General features: G+C 35.2%; 1 protein-coding gene across 3 annotated transcripts in view; it reads left to right on the forward strand.

The window, feature by feature from the left end:
* Window positions 1-21,385, forward strand: part of LARP1B (La ribonucleoprotein 1B) — an 81,815-nt gene that overhangs the window by 53,812 nt on the left and 6,618 nt on the right. For 2 of the 3 annotated variants that reach the window (XM_081134042.1, XM_081134043.1), the window contains 5 exons: window positions 2,914-3,037; window positions 11,939-12,108; window positions 12,554-12,660; window positions 16,905-17,065; window positions 17,589-17,733. In XM_081134042.1, the coding sequence (XP_080990168.1) occupies window positions 2,914-3,037; window positions 11,939-12,108; window positions 12,554-12,660; window positions 16,905-17,065; window positions 17,589-17,733 (707 nt within the window). The remainder of the gene's footprint in view (window positions 1-2,913; window positions 3,038-11,938; window positions 12,109-12,553; window positions 12,661-16,904; window positions 17,066-17,588; window positions 17,734-21,385) is intronic. The other variant, XR_013998577.1, reaches the window with a different exon arrangement.

A 21,385-nucleotide genomic window follows, 5' to 3' on the forward strand; every position in this document is an offset into this window, starting at 1 on the left:
TGTTTGATAGTGTTATTCAATTGACTTTTTGTCAGTTACTGAAAGGATTTTAAAATCAGTTGTGGTTGAAACTTATTCTCTTAGAGCTGTCAGTTTTGCTTTATAAAATGTGTAGTTTTTAGATGCATATATATATTAGATGCAATATATGTATCTGTTATGAGATGTAATATTCATACATATATATACACATATATAGTTATGTATTCTTGATGAATTGACTCTTATCATGAAATATGTCTATCTTTTGTAATGCTCTGTCTTCAAGTCGACTTGCCAGCCTTCTTTCATCTCTTTATTTTCAGTCTATTAGTGCCTTTATTTTAAAGGAGAGTTACTTGTAGACGTTGTATAATTGGGTCTTATTTAAGTTTTAATTTTTTTGTGACCTCTTTGGTTATTCAAACATTTTATAATACTCCATTTTATTTCCTCCTTTGACTTCTTATTTATGCCTCTTCAAACATTTTTAAAGTGGTTACTTTATAGCTAATAGTATACCTCCTTAACTTTTCAAAATCTCTTTAGAGCCATTATTGTACTACAACTTACTTTTCACATCTCACTGAACATTTAATACTTTTTAGCTTACAAATATGTAGTTTACAATTACAAAAATATAATTCCATTACCTTTGTGCTATTGTCATATCCTCTTACATATATTATAAATCCTATCTTAAAATGTTACTATTTTGCTTTACACTAATAGTTGTTTTCTAAGGAAATTGTAAAAAGAAAAAAAAAAACAGCCTTTTATAATTACCTTTTAAATTCCTTTCTATAATTTAAGTTTCTATCTGATATAAATTTCCTCTCGGCCTGACAGCATTGTTTAGCGTTTCTTGTACTGTAGGTCTGTTGTCGACAGGTCATCTCAGCTTTGGTTTACCTGATAATGCCCTATTTCACTCTGATGTTTGAATGATGTCTTCACTAGATAGGGAATCTGGACTTACAGTTTTTCCTTTTTAAAGATAATATCCCATTGTCTTCTGGCCTTTACTATTTCTAATGAGAAGTCGACCATTATTTATATTGTTGTTCCCTTGTATGTAACGTGTCCCCCACCACACAGCTTTCAAGTTTTCCACTTTACCATTGATTTTCAGCAGTTTAACTATGATGTGTCTCAGTGTGATTTTCTTTGAATTTATCCATTTGATAGTTAAATTTTTGGACCAATAACTTGATGTTTTTCTTCAAAATTGGGAAAATTTCATTCATTCATTCATTCATTCATTCATTCATTCATTCAATTTTAGGACTTCAGTTACACCATTTGATGGTTTTACAGACCCCTGAGGTTTTTTCTGTTTTCTTAGACCTTTTTCCTCTCTGTTTTATAGGTTGGATTATGCCTATAGATCTGTTTCAGATTTCACTAACTTTTGTCTACCATCTACACTCTACTTTTAAGCTCATCCAAGTTCAAACTTTTTAGTTCTACAATTTCTGGGGTTGCCTTTTTTTTTTTTTTTTTTTTTTTTTGTAGATTCATTTTTTCTGCTGAGATTCCCTGTCTGTTCATTAAGACCATAGTCGTCTTTAGTTTGTCAAACATAAATATATAACAACTTTAGCCCTGGCCAGTGTGGCTCAGTTGGTTGAGTATCCTCCTGTGCACTGAAAGATTGAAGGTTTGATTCCTAGTCAGTGCACATGCCCAGGTTGTGGGCTTGATATCTGGTAGGGGGCATTCAGGAGGCAGCTGTTCCCTGTTTCTGTCTTACATTGATATTTCTTTCCCTCCCTCCCTCAAAATAAAAAAAAATTTAAAAAAAATTTTTTAAGCCCTTGTCTTAAAATCCAACGTTTGAAACATCTGAAAGATAGTTTCTGTTGACTACCTTTTTTCTTGACTATGGGATGTATTTTCCTGTTTCTTTTTACATCTATTAATTTAAATTTTTACTGGATACTGTAGCCATTATACTATAGAGATTATAGATTATATCATCTTCCTCTGAGGAATGTTTTAAAATGCTGGGGCATACTGGTTGAAATCGCTGCTCTACATAAATGTAGTTCAGAGCAGGGAACATCTAAGTGTCCATGTAACAATACATAGATAGAAAGGGGAAGCTTCAGGAGCCCCAGGGGCAGGGATTCTTCCTTTTAGTTAACAATTCAGACCTACTGAGCCTCTTTGCCACTTTCTGCTAACCCTATAAAAAGGGTTGGGAACTAAACCTCCAGGGCCATCTAGATTTATCTTTCATCACAAGTTTTCCATTGGTAGAAAATAAAGAGAAAACTTCTTGGTCTGGTAGTAAAGGTCTAGCAGCTTTCTCCAATTTATCAGGCCTTTCTGCCACTGGTTCTACAGGTATTCTCCCATTCACTGGATTACTTTCTAATAAATGATTGCTTATTCTAAGCTTCTCATCTTCACTCACATTCCCTAATTTAGAATGCTTTCTCTTTCTCTAAATTCTCACTATTCAAGAGCTGTTTTTGTCCCATCCCTTCTGTGATACCTCCCTGATCTCAATTCTTACACCAAATATTTTCATGTACTGCCTAATATTAGTTTTTATGTGTACATTTCCTTTTTTCTATCTAACTTGTAAATTTCTTAAGGGTAGGGAATATATATTAGATTATTAGTAACCTCTATAATACCCTAATAGTCGTGTGTAAATTCTCGGCAAATTTAATGATTAGAATGTATGCTCTTAAAATGTATTTTAATTATAAAATTCATAATATTTCAGGGTTCTCTATGCTTCTTTAGACTGTGAATATTAATTGTTATTAAGTAGAATGCTAGATTCTTTATTAGAACATCTTTTTTATTCTATTGCAATTAATCCCTATTTTAAAAACTCATTTTCTGAGGTTGGTATCAATTATTGTCTGTTGGTTACGCTGTTAGCCAGTTTAGTAATTAGATTCCTCCATTCTACTTCAGCAAGAAGTTGAGAACTTTAAGAAGCTAAATCTCATTAGTAAAGAGCAGTTTGAAAACCTAACACCTGAACTTCCTTTTGAGCCAAACCAAGAAGTTCCTGTAGCACCTTCACAGTCCAGGCAAGGTACGTAAATCTGCTTTCGTGTAAGTGTCTGAATGCTATTAGAGCAGTTCTAAATTGTTTTTAAAGTTTGCTCCTTTATTTATGAAAACATTTAGGTATCTGGTAAAAGGCTAGAATTTTAAAACTCAACTTTTTATTTATATTTTGGTGAACTTCAAAACATTTTAGAGACCTAAAAATATCGATTGTAAAATTGGTAAGACCAGCCTAGTAGTAAATGGACAGAGTTTGAATCCCACTTTACTCTTGGTGAGTAGTCTGGTAATTACAAGGTGGCCTAGGAGTCATCTGTTATAGCAACCAGATCGTGCTCAAACCTGGGCACTTACTTTTTGTAAAGTAGGCAAAATCAGTTGGTCCTTTATGTGTGTCTTTTGAGTCTGAGATTGTGGGAATGTTTCACTTCTCGAAATAAAGGAAAATTTTCACTGACTTTCTAATTTTAAAAAATACACCACTAGCTCTTTCTTTTGTTTTAAGGTCTTAGTTTTGTATGAAAATGTAAATACATTTGGAATAGTCATAAAATTAATCTAACTTTTTCAGGGAAGTATAAGTGATTTTGGTACAGTCTTCTCTGAAGTCAGGTTAAAGAAGAACTCTTAATTTGGAAAACTTTAAACATATACAAAAATAAAGCAAATTATATAATGAAACCCCCATGTACTCATTACCTAACCATTAGTTACTTTAGCAGACCATAGCCAATTTTGTTTCATCTCAACTCCATTTATTTTCTTTACCTCACACTTGATTCTTTTGAAGCTAACGCCCAATATTTTTTCATTTCTAAACATTCTGTATGTCTTTAAAAATATAAGGACCATCTCTTTTAACAGAAATAACACAATACCATTATCACATCTAAAATTAATTTCTTAATATCAAATACTTTAGTTTTCAAATTTCCTCATTCATCATGTTTAAAAAAAGTCAGTATCTATATAAGTTCCAGACAATGCAGTAGGTTGATATGGCTCTTTTAGTCTCTAGAGCCATAACTATTATGTTTCCTTGCAATTTATTGTTGAAGAACTAGGATTGTTTATCCTGTAGATTTTTTTACATGCTCAATTTTATTGATTGTATCTTGATCAGTTCATTCAACCTGTTTTCTGGTCCTGAATTTTCTATAAGTATTATTTTGCTACAAAGGCTTGAAATTTTTGAATTTGATATATATTTTTAAAGGAAGCTTTTATTTTCATTGATCTGTACTTTTCCCAATTGGTTATTTTCAAAGCTAATCTTTAATATTTCTTTCTGCTTGGTTTGGGTTTATTTTGCTACTCCGTTTTTAGTTTCTTAAGGCAAAAGCTTAGATAATTGATTTGAGAACTTTTCTGTTATAAATAATTAATGCTATAAATTTTAAGCATTATTTTAGGTGTGTCGCATCAATTTTGATATGAAGAGTGAAGTTTAAATTATTGACTTGAGACTTTTCTATTATAGGCATTCAATCATATATATTTTACTTTAAGCACTGTTTTAACTACATTTTACCAATTTTGATATGTTGTATTTTAATTTTCCTTTCCTTCAAAATACTCTCATTTCTCTTAAAACTTCCTCTTTGATCTATGGATTATTTAGGAATGTGTTGTTTAATTTTTGAGTGAGTGGAAATTTTCCTGTCTTTCTGTTATCAATCTTACTGATACATAATTATTTTTCTCTAGCTACTTTTAAGAATTTTTATTTAAGTTTTTAGCAATTAGCATATGATGTATATGGGCTATTATATCTTTAAAATTTTTTTTAAATCTCTGTACTCTTTCTCCTCTACTAGACTTTATGACTGGAAAAGCCAAAAAAGTTAATTTTTGGCATTTACAGAAAAATTTGCTGAGTCTTGCTTCAATGGCATTTTAATTATTTATTTTTATTTTTTAAAATTATGTCTTTATTGATTTGAGAGAGAGAGAGAGAGGGAAACATCAATGATGAGAGAGTCATTGATTGGTTGCCCCCTGCACGACCCCTACTGGAGATTGAACCTGCAACTCGGGCATGTGCCCGGACTGGGAATCAAACTGCGATCTCCTGGATCATAGGTTGATGCTCAACTGCTGAGCCACACCAGCCAGGCTTATTTATTAAAAAAATAAAGTGCCAGTTGTCATGTAGTATATATATGTATTCTTTTTAGAGAGAGAGAGAAATATTGATGTGAGAGTGAAACACTGATCAGCTGCCTCCTGCACACCCCTTACTGGGGATTGAGCCTGCAACCCAGGCATGTGCCCTGAGCAGGAATCAAACTGAAGACTTCTTGGCGCATGGGATGACTCTCAACCACTGAGCCACACTGGCCAAAGCATGTAGCAATTTTATTATAAGCTTTCAGTAACACAAACAGCATAATATTATGTTCTGTTTTTATAAAGGCAATTCCTGTCTATAAAAACAATGAGTACTATGGGCAAGTTTCACATGGTCTAGGTATGCAACTGTACAATGATTTAATTTGGTAGTAATACATTTTGGAAAATCTTAAGTAGTAGAATAGTTAGCTTACCCCTTACTCCAGTAGTTCTTAAACTTTAGCAAGTATCAGAGTCACCTGTGAAGCTTGTTAAAACCAGTTAAAGGGCTCTGTACCGAGTGTTTCTGGTTTTAGTAAGTTGAAGTGGGACCAAAGAATATGCATTTTTAACAGATTTCTCGGCCATGTTGATATCATTGGTTGGGAATACACTTTGAAAATCAGTGCTTTAGCCTAGTCCTCTGAAATATCAGTCTTCTCTGATAAACTTTTAGCAGAATCTGTGTGGTAAACGATCACAGTTGAGGTTCCCTAAAGAGTAGATGGCCTAGTCTTTTGTTTTTTACAGCTTTTTTGAGGCATCATTTACATACCATAAAATTAACCCACATTAAGTATATAGTTTGATGAGTTTCAGTAAGTTTGTATAGTTGTACACCATCACCACAATTCAGTTTTAGGACAAGTCCGTTGTGCTGGAAAGTTCCCTGTGATCATTTGCAGTTAGCCTCACCACTCAGTTTCAGTCTGAAAGTAACCAGTAATCTGTTGTCTGTCTGTATGTTTTTGTATTTCCTAGAAATTTTATATAAAGAGTCATATGTCTGGTTATTTCAATTAATATAATATTTTTGAGGTTAATCCATGTTGTGGCCTATGTCAGTACTTTGCTCCTTTTTATTGCTAAGTAGTATTCTGTAGTATGGACAGACACATTTTGTTTATCCAATTGCTGAATATTTGGATTTTTTCCAGTTTTGGCTGTTATGAAAAATTCTGGTTTTAACATTTATGTACAAGAAATGGCTCATGATTTTGGTTAAAAAGAAGTTATAGTATCTAGATATTTAGATGTCATTTGAGGCTTGTAGTTGATTTAAAAAAACTTTAATACATTTTTGTTCCTTAATCACATATGTATAGTAATAAAATTTTTATCTACTATAAATATTTTTTGTACCTGTTCTTGTCTTAACTACTTTTTGATAATATGTCAAGATATTATAAATTGGTATATGATATGCTGTAAAAATTCTGTAAAATATTTCTTTTGAGATAATAGATGTACTCCATAGATGGGTAAAATTCACACTGAATTAAACCTGATATAAAATAAGTATAAAACTGAAATAAACCTTAACTTTTTCATAGGAGAATGTTGAGATATAAATTAAAGCGGGGAGGTCTGTGTAATGAACCCCTGTGTACCTATCTCACCTAATTTCAGCAAGTGTTAATAGTTTGATATTCTCTATCTGTGCCTTGTTCCCCACCTATTTCTCGTATTATATTGAATCTCAGACATATCACTCCTGTTATAAATACTCATTGTATATTGCAAATGGTTATGTATAAATTTTCACAATATCATTATTTCACATAAAATTTGCATTAATTCCTTAATATTATCTACTGCCCAGTTTATGTTTGGTTGTTCCTGATTGTATGAAATATATCTTTTTGAAATTGGTTGGTTGAATCAGGACCAAACAAGGTACACATACTGCATTTGATAGATAGGACCATGAAGTCACTCTTAATCTATTATCATACCTCTTCTTTTGTTTTTCTATGCCCGTGATTTGTCAGAGATACTGGTTAATTTGTCACAGGATTTCTTATTATTTACTTGATTGCATCTTCATATCATTTAATGTGTTTGTTTATTTCCTCTCTTAGGAAATGGTGGAAATGGTATTTAGATATTGAGGATTTAGTATTTTCAGGTTTTTATTTTTCTAGTGGCTAGACTGTTTCCTATGAGAAGTTGTTTATTTCCTAGTGCATCATATAAAGTCTTTCAGGCTAACTTTTACTGATGTTTTGATTTACCTGATCATTAGGTTTAGATGTTATCAGCCTGATCCATTCATCGTAAAGTTTCCCTTCAACTTTTTTTTTTTAATCAGTTTTAGGCTCACAGCAAAATTAACAGGAAGGCACAGAGATTTCCTTTGTACTCCAAGCCTCCAACTTACATGGCCATCATCCATTTGGTGAAGGATGTTGCTTCCCCATAGCATTCTACATCAGAGTGGTACACAGGTTACAATTGATGAACTTGCATTGACACGTTATAATCACCCAGAGTCCATTGTTTACATTAGTGTTTACTCTTGGTGTTGTACATTCTGTGGGTTTGGACAAATTTATGATGACATGTATCCATTGTTATAGTATTATACATAGTATTTTCACTGCTCTAGAAATCACTCAGAGTTTGTAGTTTACATAGATTTCGTTCTTGGTGTTGCACATCCCTAGGGTTTTGTTTAATGACATGTTATCTACCATACTATCATACAGAATAGTTTCACTGCTCTAAAAATCCTCTCCGTTTTGTCTATTCATACCTTTCACCCCCACCCCTACCACCCCCACTGGCAATCACAGATCTTTTTACTGTTTATAGTTTTCCATTTCCAGAATATTGAGTAGTTGGAATCATACAGCGTGTAGCCTTTACAGATTGGATTCTTACACTTAGTAATATGCCCTTATGTTTCCTCCATGCCTTTTCATGGCTTGGTAGCGTTTTTCTTTTTAGCTCTGAATAATAGTCCATTGTCTGAATGTACCACAATTTATCCATTACCTGCTACTGAAGGACATCTTGGTTGCTTCCAAATTTGGGCAATTATGACTAGAGCTGCTATAAACTTCCATGTGCAGGTTTTCTGCTCCTTTGGGTAAGTACTAAGGAGGGCAATTACTAGGTTGTATAGTAATAGTATGTTTAGTTTTAGAAACAACCAAACTATCGTTTATTCTGGCTTGTACTATTTTTGTGGAAGTTCCCACCACCAATGAATGAGAGAAAGTTCCTATTGCTCCACATCCTCTACAGTATTTGGTGGTGTCAGTGTTCTGGATTTTGGCTATTCTAATAGGTGTGTTGTGGTATCTTGTATTAATTTATATTTCTCTGATGGCATATGATGTGGAGCATCTTTTTATTTGCTTTTTTTGCCATCTGTATATCTTTAAGACATCTGTTCAGATCTTTGGCTCATTTTTAAATTGAGATGTTTTCTTGTTGAGTTTTAAGAGTTCTTGGGTTATTTTGGGTAGCAGTCCTTTATCAGCTGTGTCTTTTGCAAGTATTTTCTTTCAATCTGTGGCTTGTCTTCTCATTCTCTTTACAATGTCATTTGCAGAGCAGACATTTTTAATTTTAATGAAGTCCAGCTTATCAATTATTTCTTCCATGGATTATGTCTTTGGTGTTGAATTTCCCTTCAGTGTTTTACCAAATGGTTTTTATGCAGTCATTCATGAGTATTCCCTAGATCTTCTATTTAAAGTTGCAATATACAGCAGGTCCTTAAATAATGTCATTTCATTCATCATTTTTTTAAGACGTGATAGGAACTTAACTCTTGTTTATATCAATGAGCCTGTGGTAAAATTGGTTTTGTTATATGTTGTTTTGATTAAAGTCACAGAACCTGTCAGTCATGTTAAATATGGACTCACAGTAGTCTTTTTTATTTCTTTTATCCTGTATTTCTTACCTTCAGTTCTTTAAAGAATATTCTTTTATCAATTCTTTGGTTACGCTGATACTCAATTTTTACAGGAAAAGAAGGGTAAATAACTTGTTTCTTTCCTTTTATTCAATTTCTCAATTTTCAGAAAATGAGTTGGTGCCCCAGCAATCTACAAATATGATTAAGGTTTAAAGAGCTCTTATGAACTTATGGAGCTTATTTATTTCATGTGTTTCTTTTTTTCTTTTTTTAAAATATATCTTTATTGATTTCAGAGAGAGAAAGGGAGAGGGAGAGAGAGAGAGAAACATCAATGATGAGAGTCATTGATCGGCCGCCTCCTGCACTCCCCCGACTGGGGACCGAGCCTGCAACCCGGGCACGTGCCCTGACCAGGAACTGAACCCCAATCTCCTGGATCCTAGGTTGACACTCAACCGCTGAGCCACACCCGGCTGGGCTCATGTGTTTATTTCATTTCAGTCATTATTTTTAGTGGTCAGATCACTTCATTTTACTGATGGGACACCCTAAAGTTTTTTTTGTGTCCTCATGACCTAAGCTAGTATTTTGTTCTTTTTTTATTTTTTATGTTTTTCTTTATTTCAGAGAGGAAAGGAGAGGGAGAGAGAAATAGAAACATCAATGATGAGAGTCATTGATCAGCTGCCTCCTGCATGCCCCGTGCTGGGTGGGAATTGAGCCTGCAACCTGGGCATCGAACCATGGAATCGAACCATGGTCTCCTGGATCATAGGTTGATGCTCAACCACTGAGCCATGCTGGCTGGGCCAAGCTAGTATTTTCTTTATTAACCTCATTGCTGTCTGGCTCAAGATTTCCCAGGGTCATGTTATGCTTTGCTCCATACTTTATTTCTTCTAGCAGACCTAGTCAGTGGGAAATGGAATTTAGAGACCATAGTCTGGTTGCTAGGAATCTTACTGTTTCTGGGTTGTTACCGCTCCTAGATCTTTTACAAAGGCACTGAATTTTACATACAATTCCAGTATAGGATCATATTTTTATCCTTGAGATTATTATTATTTTTTTTTGGTACAAGGAAAATCAGCATTAACACAATTCAGTTAAGTTGATCAGTCATTTGGTAGGGATATACTTTTTCCTAGGTGCTAGTATAGGCACTAGGGTACTAATATAAGATTGTGGCCCTTGCTTTCAGGGAAGCACTGGGACTTGGCCTTAGCCTCTAATAGCATGATATGTAAGAAAATAAATTTTCATTTAATAAATCAAACATTAAAAGAATAAAATACAGAGGTGGCAAAATCAGGAAAGCCATATATGTCATGATAAAGAGCCTAGACTTCTACTAGAGGCAAAAGGGAAACACTGAAAGATTTTAGGTAGAAGTACAAAATGACTTAATTTGCTTCTCAGAATAATCATTCTGGTAACAGTACGGAAAGTGAATTGGGAGGGGAGATGGCAAGTCAGGGAGACTAGGTAATAGAGTGGGTAGGGTCACCTTTGAGCTTATAAACTTGTGTCTAGAATAGGGCTTGACATATAATGGGCATTCAATATTTGTTGAATGATTAAAAGGTTATTGTGTGAATCTAAAGAAGTTAAGTCTGAAGAAATCTAGAATTGGAGCTTACATTTTTTAAAATTGATTTTTAGAGAGAGGAAGGGAGAGAGAGAGAAAGATCGATATGAGAGAGAAACATTGATTAGTTGCCTCCTGCACGAGCCTGGACCAGGGATCAAACCTGCAACCTGGTGTGTGCCCTGATCAGGAATTGAATCCTCCACTTTTTGGTGTACAGGTTGACACTCTAACCAACTGAGCCTCTCCAGCCAGAGCTGGAGCTTATGTTTTTGACACTACTACTTGATTCATGTGCTTGCTTATTTAGTATCTTACCATGGGATTTTTCACACACTAATTAGTGAAACAATCCAATAGAAAAATGGCCAAAGGATATGAATGGAAAGCTCACAAAAGGGGAAATCTGAGTGATGACTATGCATATGAAAATATGCTCAACTTCACTAGTAAACAGGGAAATACAAATACCATTGAAATCTCATGAGATGGAAAAATACTTAAAAGTCTGAACAAAATCCAGTCTTGACCAGGTTGTAAAATTGCTGGGGCTTTTAAATGCTGCTGGTGAGATTATAAATTGGTGAAGCCACTATAGAAAGCAGCGTGCAGTCAGTATTTAGTAAGTCAGAAGATGCTTGTGCCATTTTACTCAGCATTTCCATTTCAGATATAGACACTAGAGATACGCTCACACCTGTAGCAGGAGGCATGTTCAACAATCTTCATTGCAGACTTGTTGATTATACCCAAAAATTGGAAGTAACATAAATGTGGATTTTCAGGAGAATCAATACATTTTGATATATTTGTGTAGCAGCATAATATTCTGCAGTAATATGAATAAACCAAAGCTATGCAAATAGAACTTGAATATTCAAGTAACAAACAAAATAGTGACTGAAAAAGCTTTCAAAATGATACATATAGTATGATGTCACTTTTATAAAGTTAATTATGCAAAATAGTATTACATGTATAATAATAGATAAAAATCTCAAATTTAAGACTCTGGTTATCTCTAAGGAGGAAAAGCAAAATATGATTAGGGAAGGTTAGACAGTGGGCTCCAGGCTATTTTTCTTAAAAAAAAAAAAAAATAGAAAAGAAAGAAAAGAAACAGATACAGCAAAATTAAAATTGAGAAAAGCTAGGTAATGTGTAGACAGTGTTTTATTTTTTATTCTTATATATTTGAACTGTTTCTAATGAAGAAAACCTTTGAGCACAGAGAATTTCAGAATTATCCTTTTTCTCAAAGTAAAATATTTTCTTAGCATTCACATACTTTTAATAACTTCGTTTTGCTGATTTGCCTGATAAATTAGCTCAGAAGCTGTTTGTTGTTTCAGAAATATCTTCAGCAACAACGGTGTGTTCACTGCCAACAGCAGTTCCAGAATCTCCTAGAATTTATCCTGCAAGGACACCCAAAACACCTCGAACACCCAGGTTACAAGATCCAAACAAAACACCAAGATTTTATCCTGTGGTTAAAGAATCAAAAGCCCTTGATATAAAGGTACACAAAACAACCAGAAATATAAGCCTGCATTCTGTATCCTTTAACATTAGACAATGAGACTTTTTAGTTTCTATCACATTTAAAAATGTATATTTTAGATTGTAAGAATTCGTTAAAAAATGGTATTTTACCATAGTGATGTTTTCTCAGGTTAAGCAATAACTTCTTTACAGTTGAGTAGTGTAATAAAAGATGATCAGAAGGTGTAATGAAGAATTATGCTAAATTGTATTTCCTTTAATCCTTGGGCTGAAGCCTAGCTAAGGGCCTTGTTAAGTTTTGTAACTAGTATGTGATAGTTTGAGTTTTGTGACTTCATATGATTTCATAATGTGTCATCCACAGTATGAAAATGTTTGAGTTGGTTTACAGTTAGAGGGTTTTAATTTACTTGTGAAGTTCATACTAGTGAAAGTAATTGCAATGTTTGACTTTTCTTTAGAGTCCAAGAAAGAGAAAAACAAGACATAGTACAAATCCTCCTCTAGAGTGTCATGTTGGTTGGGTAATGGATTCCAGAGATCATGGGCCAAGAACACCCTCTCTCAGGTACTATACTTGTCAAACATGGCTTTGTTCTTGATTTTAAGTTTGTTGAAAACAGTTAATAATTAGATATTTGGAAATACTTAAAATTAATGTTAGCAAATTATGGAACAATGAAAATAATAAAAAGCAACCAAAGAAGGAGAAGTAAATATTCTTGGATGATCTGATCTTTTTTTCTACTCTTTTTCTGATAATTTTGATTAATGTATATTCAAGTTTACTAATTCTTTCCTCAGCTGTGTCCTGTCCAGTATGCTGTGAAAAGCCCATCAGAGGAATTCTTTGCTTCTAATACCTGTGTCATCTACAGTTTTTTCACTAATCTCTAATTGACTCCTACTGGAGGGGGGCTCCTGGGCTTCCCCTGTACCCCATATTTCTCAGCAGATAACTTTGCCTTCTATTGCACTGCAGGGATTATTTACCTTCTGCTTTCCCTTGTCTCTCACTGCTCGTTCTTTTGAAAGTTCTTTCTTTCTGGCTCTTTGTGATGCATGTCAGTAATGGTATAGTCATTGTAGTGAAATTATTTAATGCTGGCTAACACTATGTTCTTTCAGTAATGCCTGAGGCACTGATGTTAAATGTTTTACAGGCATTATTTAAAATTTTGTATGTCTTCTTCAAACAGTAAATTCATGGAGGGCAGAACCTCAGTGCCGGGCATAGGTAGTACTTAGTAAATGACCAGGTGAATGAAACTGTTTTATCTTCCCCATGTCTAGGTAGTTATGAACCTTGTGTGAACAAATGTATTAATTAACCACATAGCAAAAAGGTTTTTTCCTGCAGTTTGGAGGTTAAGTGCACCACTGTTTAATCATAGGCAGGTTGGTTAAACTTTTATTCATACTTCCACAAATGTTTTTTGAATACCTACTATATGAAAAGTTCTGTATTTGGTGGAATGGTTTATTAAGATGTAAGAGATGTGTTTTATGCCGTTAGTGAGATTGCCTAGTTTGAGAGATATTTCTGGTTGAGATATAATTATAGCGTATATATGTTCAAATCAGTTGTTATAAGAAGGGCAAGAAGGATCACCCTAACTGGGGGGTGTCATGAGAAACTTCACTGGGCATGGACAGTAGTATTGGTCTTGATAGATTTTAACAGGCCAAAGCGGGAAATAGGTAATGGACTTATAAGGGAGAAAATAGCAAAGTTACCAGAAATATAAAAATATATGGTGATGTAGTACAAGGCACATAACTTATATATACCAGGAACCTAGGATATGAGAATACCATAATGGGATTTTATGGGAAATGATTCTTGTAAAAATTATGTCAGGGTTTGATCAGGTCCTTTTGAATATCCTGCTGAAAAAATTGGGCTTATTCTGTGATATAGTTTTCAAACCTTTTGGTCTAAGGACTTTTTTATACTTTTAAAAAATTATTGAGGCCCAGCTGGGCGTGGCTTAGCGGATGAGCATTGACCTATGATCCAGGAGGTTGTGGTTCGATTCCCAGTCAGCGCACATGCTGAGTTACGGGCTCGATCCCCAGCAGGGGGTGTGTAGAAGGCAGCCGATCCATGACTCTCTCATCATTGATGTTTCTATCTCTCTCCCTCTCCCTGAAATCAATAAAGATATATTTAATAAAAAAAAAAATTATTGAGGACTTCAAAGAGCTATTGTTTTGAAGTTATATAATTTACTGAATTAAAAAGTAAAACTGAAAAAAGGTAAATATTCATTTAAAAAATATCAATAATAAACCTATTATATGTTAACATAATTGAATTGTAATTGTTGATTTTGTTGAAATAGAGGAGTAAAATTCCGGAAACGGAGGAATATTTAATAGCCTTTTCAGATAATTATAGGTATTCTTGTTTGATATTATACCAAGGCTGAATGGGTGGTAGTTTTTTAAAAAGTTAGTTGCAATGTGGAATATCGAACCATATCAATGACCTTTTTATACTCAGTGAATTTTTTCTACTGTTACATTAAAAGCTATTGGAGCCCTAACTGATTTGGTGCAGTGGTTAGAGCATTGGACTGCGGACTGAAGAGTCTGGTTCAATTTTGGCCAAGGGAACGTACCTCAGTTCCCGGCCCTGGTCAGGGTGGGTGTGGGAAGCAACCAATCGTCGTGTCTCTCACATTGATGTTTTCCTCCCTCCCCCCTCCCTCTCTCTCTCTTCCCTCCCTCTCTATGTCTCTCTCTCTGTCTTTCCCTTCCATTCTCTCTGAAAAGAAATGGAAAAATTATCCTTGAGTGAGGATTTAAAAAAAAAGGTATTCCATGAAAAAGTCACCTATTTCAATTTATAACTTTATCATAGGCATGCTTTGACTTAAGACAACTCTCTTCATTCGAACTACTATAATGAGTATGCTATAGACTGGGCAGCTTAAACTATAAACCTTTATTTCTCACAGTTCCAAGGTTAAGGTGTCAACATATCCAGTACCTGGTGAGGGCCCAGTTGCAGTTTGAAAATGGCCATCTTATTGTATCTTTACATGCTGGAGAGCAGAGAGAGAGAGGATGTAAGCTCTCATGTCTCTTCTTATAAGAACGGCACTAATCCCACTCATAAGAGCTCTACCATCATGACTTAATTACTTCTTAATACCATCACATTGGGGGCTTGGAATTCAACAGACATTTAGTCCATTGACTTTGATATGCCATAAAAGGGCTTTATGCTTCCTACCATTTTTTCTAATTGTGATAAAAACCACATAATATAAAATTTACTGTCTTAACTATTTTAAAAAAACTTTTTTAATCCTCACCTGAAGATCATTGCTTTTTCAGAGAGAGCAAAAGGGAGAGAGAGAGGGAAACATCGATGTGAGAGAGACACATTGATTGGTTGCCTCCTGCATGCAGCACAGTCCGGGGATTGAGCCTGCAACTGAGGCACGTGCCCTTGACCGGAATCAAACCTCAGACCCTTCAGTCCTCAGGCAGAGGCTCTAACCACTTAGCAAAACTGGCTAGGGCTGTCTTAACTATTTTTAAGTGTATTGTTTTGTTTAGTAGTGTTAAGTATATTCACATTGTTGTGAAACATCTCCAGAACTTTCTCATTTAGCAAAACTAAAGTTTCTGTCCATTTTGTCACACCCAATAAGACCTATACTTAATGGTTGAGATTTCATGAATTTTTTTTTGCTTTATCAAGGACATCAAAAATTGCAAGTGTGGCCCTGCTGATGTGGCTCAATGGTTGGATGTCAACCTATGAGCCAGAAGGTCATGGTTCGATTCCCAGTCAGGGCACATACCCCAGTTTTCGGGCTTGATCCCCAGTCGGGGGCATGCAGGAGGCAGCCAATCAATGACTTTCTCATCATTGATGTTCCTATCTCTCCCTGTCCCTTCCTCTCTCTGAAATCAATACAACATTTTTTAAAAAGCTTAAAAAAAACTATAAGTGCATAGCAGTAAATAATACAATCACTTAGTGAAATTTGGTGCCACTGTCTTGGTTTGCATCAGGGATTTTATATACCATTCTTTAGTATCATTAGTACAAATGTTAACACGGTAAAAAGAGCAAATACTATTTTAGTATTACTGTAAAAATAGTTTTGACTTTGCAGACTTTCTGAAAAGTTCTGGGAACCCCTTTAAGCATCCACAGACTGCACGTTGACAACCACCAATTTAGATCAGTGTCTTAGGATGATCACTTTGGTGGCAAGATAGAGAAGGGAAATAGAAAAACAAGGATAAAGTTCCATTGAGAGAGTCAGAAAGCCTAAATTTTAATAATGGGGTGCAAATGAAAAGAGACAAATTTAGGAGATATTTCAGAAGTGGAATTGATTTACAAAATTGCAGATATGTCTTTGGGATAATGAAATTATTGCTTTTCTGCTAGATTTTATTCATTATTTCCACTTACTCAAATTACATCATTAGCCTGATTATTCAAGAAAATTGAAAATTTTTTCAGTACCATAGCAAAAAAAAAAAATTGTCTAAACTAAATTAATAATGGATCTAGAAGAGAAATAAGGTAGGTATTCAATTATCTGCTTCTAGTTATTGTTTTATATTATGAATTTATGACTTTTTTAAATCAACTTCATTTACCTGTGTGTTGAACATAACAATTCATATGTAGATCTGTATGTCATTAGTTTAGGATACTTTTGGGGACTAATGCCTTTTCTTTTGCTCGTATTCTCAGTAGTGAACAAGTAGTGCAAATTGGTTTAAACACTTGGTTCTTGATATTTTAATTTGAAGGCTTTTTTCCCCCTCCTCAAACAGCAGTTCAAATGCTTCACCTTCAGAAGGTGCACAACTCATAGGAAGTTATGGATGTACTCCTCATTCATTCCCAAAGTTCCAGCACCCTTCTCATGAACTTTTGAAGGAAAATGGCTTTACCCAACAAGTGTACCACAAGTATCATCGAAGATGCCTAAGTGGTAAGATGCTTGTCTTTTACATGGCTATATTTAAAATTAAAATGTAATTCTAAATGTGTTTATATATATATTCTTATTCATGTATTTTGTAGCTTAGACACATATTAAATAAAGTTTACTATATTCTTGTTACTTTTTTTTTTTTTAAATATATCTTTATTGATTTCAGAGAGAGGAAGGAAGGGAGAGAGAGAGATAGAAACATCAATGATGAGAGAGTCATTGATCGGCTGCCTCCTGCACGCCCCCGACTGGGGATCGAGCCCCGCAACCCGGGCATGTGCCCTGACTGGGTATCGAACCCCGATCGCCTGGATCCTAGGTCGACGCTCAACCGCTGAGCCACGCCCGGCCGGGCTATTCTTGTTACTTTTGACAAATGCTTATATTTATTTAGAAGAAACCCAAATACATTTTGAGGATTAATATGTTTCAGCTTTCTTTACTTTAAGCTATGTAAAACATCTGTTTTGACTTTAATAAGTATATTTTTAAAATGTTTTATTATTTTAACTTTTTCCAGACAGAAAGCGCTTGGGAGTTGGCCAGTCCCAAGAAATGAACACCCTCTTTCGTTTCTGGTCCTTTTTCCTCAGAGACCACTTCAATAAAAAAATGTACGAGGAATTTAAACAACTTGCTTGGGAAGATGCAAAAGAAAATTACAGGTCCAATATTTTTTCATATTTTCATACTTGGAGTTTTTATTTTTTTTATTTTTATTTAAAATATTACAAATGTCCCTTTATCTCCCCAATGACCCATTCTACCCCATTCCACCCCCCTCCCCAGTCCCCCTCCCCACCATTGTCCGTGTCCTTGGGTTGTGCATATATGCATATAAATTCTTTGATTACTCTCTTCCCCTCCACCCACCCACCCTCCTCTGTCCCTCTGAGATTCGTCAGTCTGATCTATGCTTCCATGTCACTGAATCTATTCTGTTCATCAGTTTATTAAGTTCTTTAGATTCCACATATAAGCGAGATCATGTGATGTTTGTCTTTCCCTGCCTGGCTTATTTCACTTAGCATAATATTCTCCAGTTCCCTCCATACTGTCCCAAAGGGTACAAGAACCTTCTTCTTTACAGCTGCGTAGTATTCCATGGTGTGAATGTCTCACAGCTTTTTTATCCACTCATCTGCTGATGGTCACTTGGGCTGTTTCCAGATCTTAGCTATTGTAAACTGCGCTGCTGTGAACATCAGGGTGCATATATTCTTTCTGATTAGTGTTTCAGGATTCTTAGGATATATTCCTAGAAGTGGGATCACTGGGTCAAAAGGCAGCTCCATTTTTAATTTTTTGAGGAACCTCCATACTGTTTTCCATAGTGGCTGCACCAGCCTGCATTCCCACCAGCAGTGTACTAGGGTTCCCCTTTCTCCACACCCTCGCCAGCACATGTTGTTTGTTGATTTGTTGATGGCAGCCATTCTTACGGGTGTGAAGTGATACCTCATTGTGGTTTTAATTTGCATCTCTCTTATGATTAGCGACTTTGAGCATTTTCTCAAATGTCTCTTGGCCATCTGTATGTCCTCTTGGAGAAGTGTCTATTCAGGTTCTTTGCCCACTTCTTAATTGGGTTGTTTGTCTTCGTCTTGCTGAGTAGTATGAGTTCTTTGTACACTTTGGAAATTATCCCCTCATTAGATACATCCTTGGCAAATATGTTTTCCCAGACCATGGGGTTCCTTTGTAAAAACTAGTACGGAAAAGTAAACCAGTTTTGAACTGTGAAAGTAGCACTACATAAGTAGAGGGAGGGCTGTACTAGTTTTCTATTGCTGCGTACTGAATTACCCCCAAACTCAGAAGCTTAAAACAACAAACATTTATTTTGTCCACAGTTTCTGTGGGTCAAGACCCCAGGAATAGCTTAGCTGGGTTGTCCTTGCTCAATCTCTTATGAAATTGCAGTTGAAGTGTTAGATAGACTACAGTGTCTAAAGACTTGACTCTGGCTGGAGGATCCTCTTCAAGCTCACTCACGTGGCTAGGGGCAGGAGTTCCTCACCATATAGGCCTCTGCAATAGGACATCTCACAACATGAATTCCCTCAGCTGGTGAGCAACAAAAGAGGGAGAAATTCTAAGAAGGAAGCCTCCTTGTCTTATGTAATCTATCCTTGAAAGTGATGTACCATCACTTCTGCCATATTGTGTTGTTCATAGACCCATCAGTGTAGTGGGGCATTGTACAAGGTTGTGAATGTCAGGAGGTAGGATCATTTGGGACCATTTTAGGGACTGGCCTAAAGGCCAAATGAAATTTGAAAGATTTTTCTCTCTCTTCCCTCCACCATCACAGACTTCACTTGCGTGTGCATATACATCCTCAAATTAATACATGCTTGAGCCAAGAAAAAGTCGTGCTATGTCCTGACTTACCTGTCCAATCTCATTTTCCCTGCTGTTAGTTTTTTAGGCAGCAGTGGTACTGAACTACGTGTTCTCTGAGTGAACCGAGCTCTCTCGCATCCAGACGTCTGTACATATTCTTACCTCTGCTCGTTCTCTTCTTCCTCCCTCTGCTTTGCTAACCGGTTCTTTTTGTCCAGGTTACACCTTGCTTTTTTGAGAAGTGTTCCGGGGCAATTTTGAGTGTGCCTATAGGGCTGAGTTAGACCAGACCAAGAGAGAAGGAACATGAAGTAGACTCCTACAGGCTATCTATTCCTGGGTAAAGGAAGAAAGAAGAAGTGATGGAAAGAAGAAAACAGATTATTTTCCTCTCAGTATTTTCTAAATTTACCCTTCTTCAAGTTCTAAAATTGGATTCCTCTTGTAAATCTCAAATAAGAATATATTGTTGCCCTGGCCAGTGTTGTTCAGTGGTTAGAGCATTGGCCCATGGACCAAAAGGTCTTGAATTCAAATATAATGTTAATCAGATATTATGATCTTTAAGGGGGAAAAATTTACTGCGAGTAAATTTTTATGAAAACATCACATTTGAGCTGACTTGTAAAAATAAAGTCCATTTAATTAGCATCTAGACACGTGGCATGTGTACCTACTTCCAGTTTACTCTGCTCTGTCCATTGCTGACATCTCTAATCAATCCCAGCAGTTTTAATATTGTTCTTGAATTCAGACTTACAGTCTTTATCACAACTTTAATAGCTAGTTTGCCAGATTTGACACAAAAGGCAAACTGCCATTTCTGATCTCAATGTTCTCATTCATGCTATGGTGTGTAGCCCACTGGAGAGTTGTGAAAACAATGTAGGGTTAGAAAACACAGTGAGACTGCACTGAACATAGTAAAGTTAAATTGTTTCATAGTTCATATATAGGAGTTTAAGAGTAGTTTGAAAAACATGTGCTTTTATGTACACACAATGTATATGAGTGTTGTATTGGTTTGGTCACAAATTAAAATATTTTTCTTACTATATTGAACTTAGAAAAGTTTGAAACCCATTGTCATAATTTCAGCACCTTTTGCTGTTTAAACAAACAATTTGTTTGTTCTTCAGGGCTTCCTAATACTTTTCTGATCCCCTTCCTACCTAAGTCTAGGGGGTTCCTCTTCTGTGTTCTTCTGTGTATATTTCTAATAGCTTTTTAACACTGTTTTCTAATTTTGGGTCTGTTTCTTCAGTGTTCATGACTAGACTGGATTAGCTATTTCTTACGAAGTATAACACAGTGATTCAGCATTGGAAGGCTTTGAAATGAGACCTAGTTTTGAGTCCTAGCCCATTCATTTATTGTAACTGTGACAAATTATAGTCCCCCTAAGCTATAGGTTCTTTATAAAGTGGAGGAAATTATAGTAGATACCCTCATAAGGTTATTGTGAAGATTAAACAAAACAACGTGTAAAGGGCTTAACCTATTACCTGATACATAGCAAATGCTCAATGAATGGTTTTTGTTATTAGGAAGATCATTATTAAATACACCCAATGACTAGAAGTAAATAGCATTAAGATGGTTTCAAGAAGTGGGGAGAGAATTCATATTTATTATATATCTTCAATGTGCCAGCTATGGTCTGAGTGCTTTACAAACAGTATCTTACCTATTCTTGAAAAGTAGGGTATTATTATCCCTATTTACAAGGATATAGTTATAAGCCTAGAATTCAAATATAGTTCTTTCTGGTTCTTAGCCTTTGAGCAGTCTCACAGCGAGAGGTACGTGAGTAAATGAACTAAGAGGCTGGTCACTTGCCCCTGCTCTTTAACCAGCAGTTGTGCTACATATTTGGGTTGTGTTATTAATGTCATATTTTGGTCTTAGGAATTCATTTGCTAAGAAATAAGAGTAAAAGTCAAATGTTGTAGTCATCTATTGGTCTTTCCC

The sequence above is a fragment of the Miniopterus schreibersii genome (genome assembly GCF_964146895.1).
Source record: "Miniopterus schreibersii genome assembly, chromosome: 4".
Classification (NCBI taxonomy): domain Eukaryota; kingdom Metazoa; phylum Chordata; class Mammalia; order Chiroptera; family Miniopteridae; genus Miniopterus; species Miniopterus schreibersii.